The sequence below is a fragment of the Fulmarus glacialis genome, unplaced genomic scaffold (genome assembly GCF_000690835.1).
Source record: "Fulmarus glacialis isolate BGI_N327 unplaced genomic scaffold, ASM69083v1 scaffold29931, whole genome shotgun sequence".
In the NCBI taxonomy this organism is placed as follows: Eukaryota; Metazoa; Chordata; class Aves; order Procellariiformes; family Procellariidae; genus Fulmarus; species Fulmarus glacialis.
In genome coordinates this window covers 20,000-22,674 of record NW_009192657.1, presented here as the reverse complement: position 1 = coordinate 22,674, position 2,675 = coordinate 20,000, and the positions used below count along the sequence as shown (strand labels likewise).

Here is a 2,675-nt window from a genome sequence, read left to right as displayed (position 1 = left end):
CAGCTCTTCCCTCTTTCCCCCGCAGCCCTCCCAGCTGCTGACAGTGCGGGACAGCACTGCAAGCCTGCGCCAGGCCCTGAGAGCATCCCCCGGCTCCTGGAGGTTTGGTGCTGCGGCTCAGGGCCAGCCGAGGGCTGGGGCCACTGCGGGCTGCCCCTTACTGCTGCTGGCCATGGGGAGAGGCTCCTGGGCAGCTCTCATGTCCTGTGGTGATGTCTTGCCGGCCCTGTGGGGATCCCCCAGCAGCTCCTGGCACCCAGCTCCTCGCCAGCCCTCGCTGCACCCTGGCAGCTGGAGGAGGGAGGGTTGGGGAGCACCTGATGATCCAGTTTGCACAACACAAAAATCGGAGCTCAGGGTACAAAGGTCCAGAGTAGAAATGTGGCCATGCGGTGCAGGTAGGGTTCCCTCTGCAGGTTATACTTTGAAAACAGCGCGATTAATCCTCGTCTTGTTCGTAGCAAGGGTTGGAAACTAAGTCTTGCAGACTAAGGGTGGGATCCTATAAACAATTACTGCTAACAGGTAATTATGCCCAAAGAAAACAGGTCTCACCACCACTAGAGCATCTATGGGTACATGAGTGACTGTCCACAGGTTAATGGCCACTTCATGCAAATGTCAATCTACTCAGCTTCAAAATTTGTCTGTGGCCAGCAGAACATCACAGCTGCTCACACAACCCGGATGGGACAGGTTAGACCAGAGGAACAGTGGATCTGCTTGGAAGTAAATGTAATACCTCTGGTGGGATTTGGAGTTTGTGTGGGACTTTTGCTTTGATACTATTTTATACCTTTCAGTATACACTCAATATATACAGAATATCCAATTAATGCTGCCTGAGCAGCAAGCTCCATAGCTCACTTCTTTATAACCAGGTACTCTTCACCACATGATCTCTGATAGTAGTACTGACAGGCAAGTTAGCTCTGCTGGCCACCACTCTCCAGCCATGCTCGTATAAATCACATTTATTCCCTAGGAAGCCCTAAGAGCTGTAATTTTTCTTGTTTTCTAGTGAGGGCTCAAAGACCTTGTTTACCTGTTTCACTAAGAATCCTTGCTTCACAATTGTGCCGCTTAATTCAGAGATGTTAAATTGTAGCTCTTCCTTGGAACCGATATTTTTCTTACTGCTCTCGGCCTGCAAATAGGGAAAAGATGGTTCCACTTTTTAATTTAAACACACGCTTAAGTACAAAGTTCTGCATTTTATTTTCCTTGAGCTGTTTTTAGTTCATTTTTCCCAAGTAAATTCTACTCCGTATCCCGGCTGCTCAGCTCAGCAGGTCTGAGATTTACAAGCAACAAATTACAGCTGTAAAGCCTACACAGGCACTGTGGCCTTGATTTTCAGCAGAACTGCAGCTCAGCCTCTGTTAAATGCAGACACAGCACTGCACCCAAGGGACGCACCCCTTTTAATGCCTAATTATGTAATTTGTAGATCCTTCCATATCCATGTACCCATTTGTCTCCAGCAAAAGTGCAAGTGTTAGCACTATTAAAAGCCTACAGCTGCTCCTTTTGTGTCTGCTTTCATAGCTTGTGTATTTTGCCTTTGGTTGCGTGCTGTGCATGTCCCCTTTACCACTGCCCCAAATCAAGTGAGGGGCAGAGAAGGTGCCTCTGTTGGCAGCCACATCACTTACAAACATGTACAGTGCGGTGGAGTCGTCGAGGAACTGCTCAGAGAGGTCGCTGTAGCGCGTGGCCTCGGTGCTACGAGCTCCCACGGGCTTGATGAAGTTCTCCTCCATCAGCATGGATGCCAAGGTGACGGCCTCGAACCGTGACACAGCAAAGCTATTGGAGATGAGCCAGTCCACGACGGCAGAACCTGCGGGGAGAAAGGCAGCTCTCATACCAAGGCAACGTGCTCTTCCAAGGCGAGACAGATGGTCTCCTGCCGCACAGGCCTTCATTTGTGGAAACATTTTGGCACCATGACAAAGACTGTCAATGAAATGCAAGGTTGACCTAAAGTGTGAGGTCCTGCGTGTGCTTCCATATATCCAAAGAGCAAGAGAGAAAGCTGTCGGAGAATTTGGCTGCACCAGTACTTTCCACTGGGCCACAATTCATCCCACCAGGAAGGCAGTACAGTAGCTCCCTTGTCACTGCAATGTGGCATGCCAGATGCGAGGAAGGTCTTTGCCTGCAGCAGGTGTACCTGTGAAGGTCTCTTTGTATCTGTTGCCTTGCTGCAAGTTGTGAGTCAGCTTAATTCCAGTACTGCTGTCACACATTCTCTCCACTATGTGGCTGTAAAAGAGGACACAGGACAACGTTACTAGAATAGAAAGACAGGCAGAAACTGTCACGTACTTCTGTCAGTGCCTGGGATTTAAAGCACTTCAAACTGAGCTATAGTCAGCCTTGATTTACCTTCTCAACATAAATCCAATTAATGTAATTTTTCTATTTCTTAATCAGTTCTCTGTTTCCTCTTGTTTAACATGATGCACCCTAAAAATCCTAGTCTGGATTCCAGCTATCAGCTTTGAAAGCTCATCAATATGGCATGAACAATGTCATTGCTCAGTCTCCCTGACACTACATCTTCCAAGGTAATATATCTCCCCAGTGAGAACCTCTGCAGCTGACTAGGAAGGTCTTCAAGCCAGCAGTGAGATGCCTGTGCAGAATCCACATACCCCCCAAAAAAAATG

General features: G+C 48.4%; 1 protein-coding gene across 1 annotated transcript in view; it reads right to left on the bottom strand.

Annotated features, from left to right (window-relative positions):
- The window catches only part of PLEK2 (pleckstrin 2), a 9,906-nt gene that overhangs the window by 2,990 nt on the left and 4,241 nt on the right, over positions 1–2,675 (bottom strand). The window contains exons 4-6 of the mRNA XM_009587167.1: positions 2,177–2,268; positions 1,656–1,843; positions 1,046–1,147 (exon numbers count right to left, since the gene is read on the bottom strand). Coding sequence (XP_009585462.1) covers positions 1,046–1,147; positions 1,656–1,843; positions 2,177–2,268 — 382 coding nt within the window. The remainder of the gene's footprint in view (positions 1–1,045; positions 1,148–1,655; positions 1,844–2,176; positions 2,269–2,675) is intronic.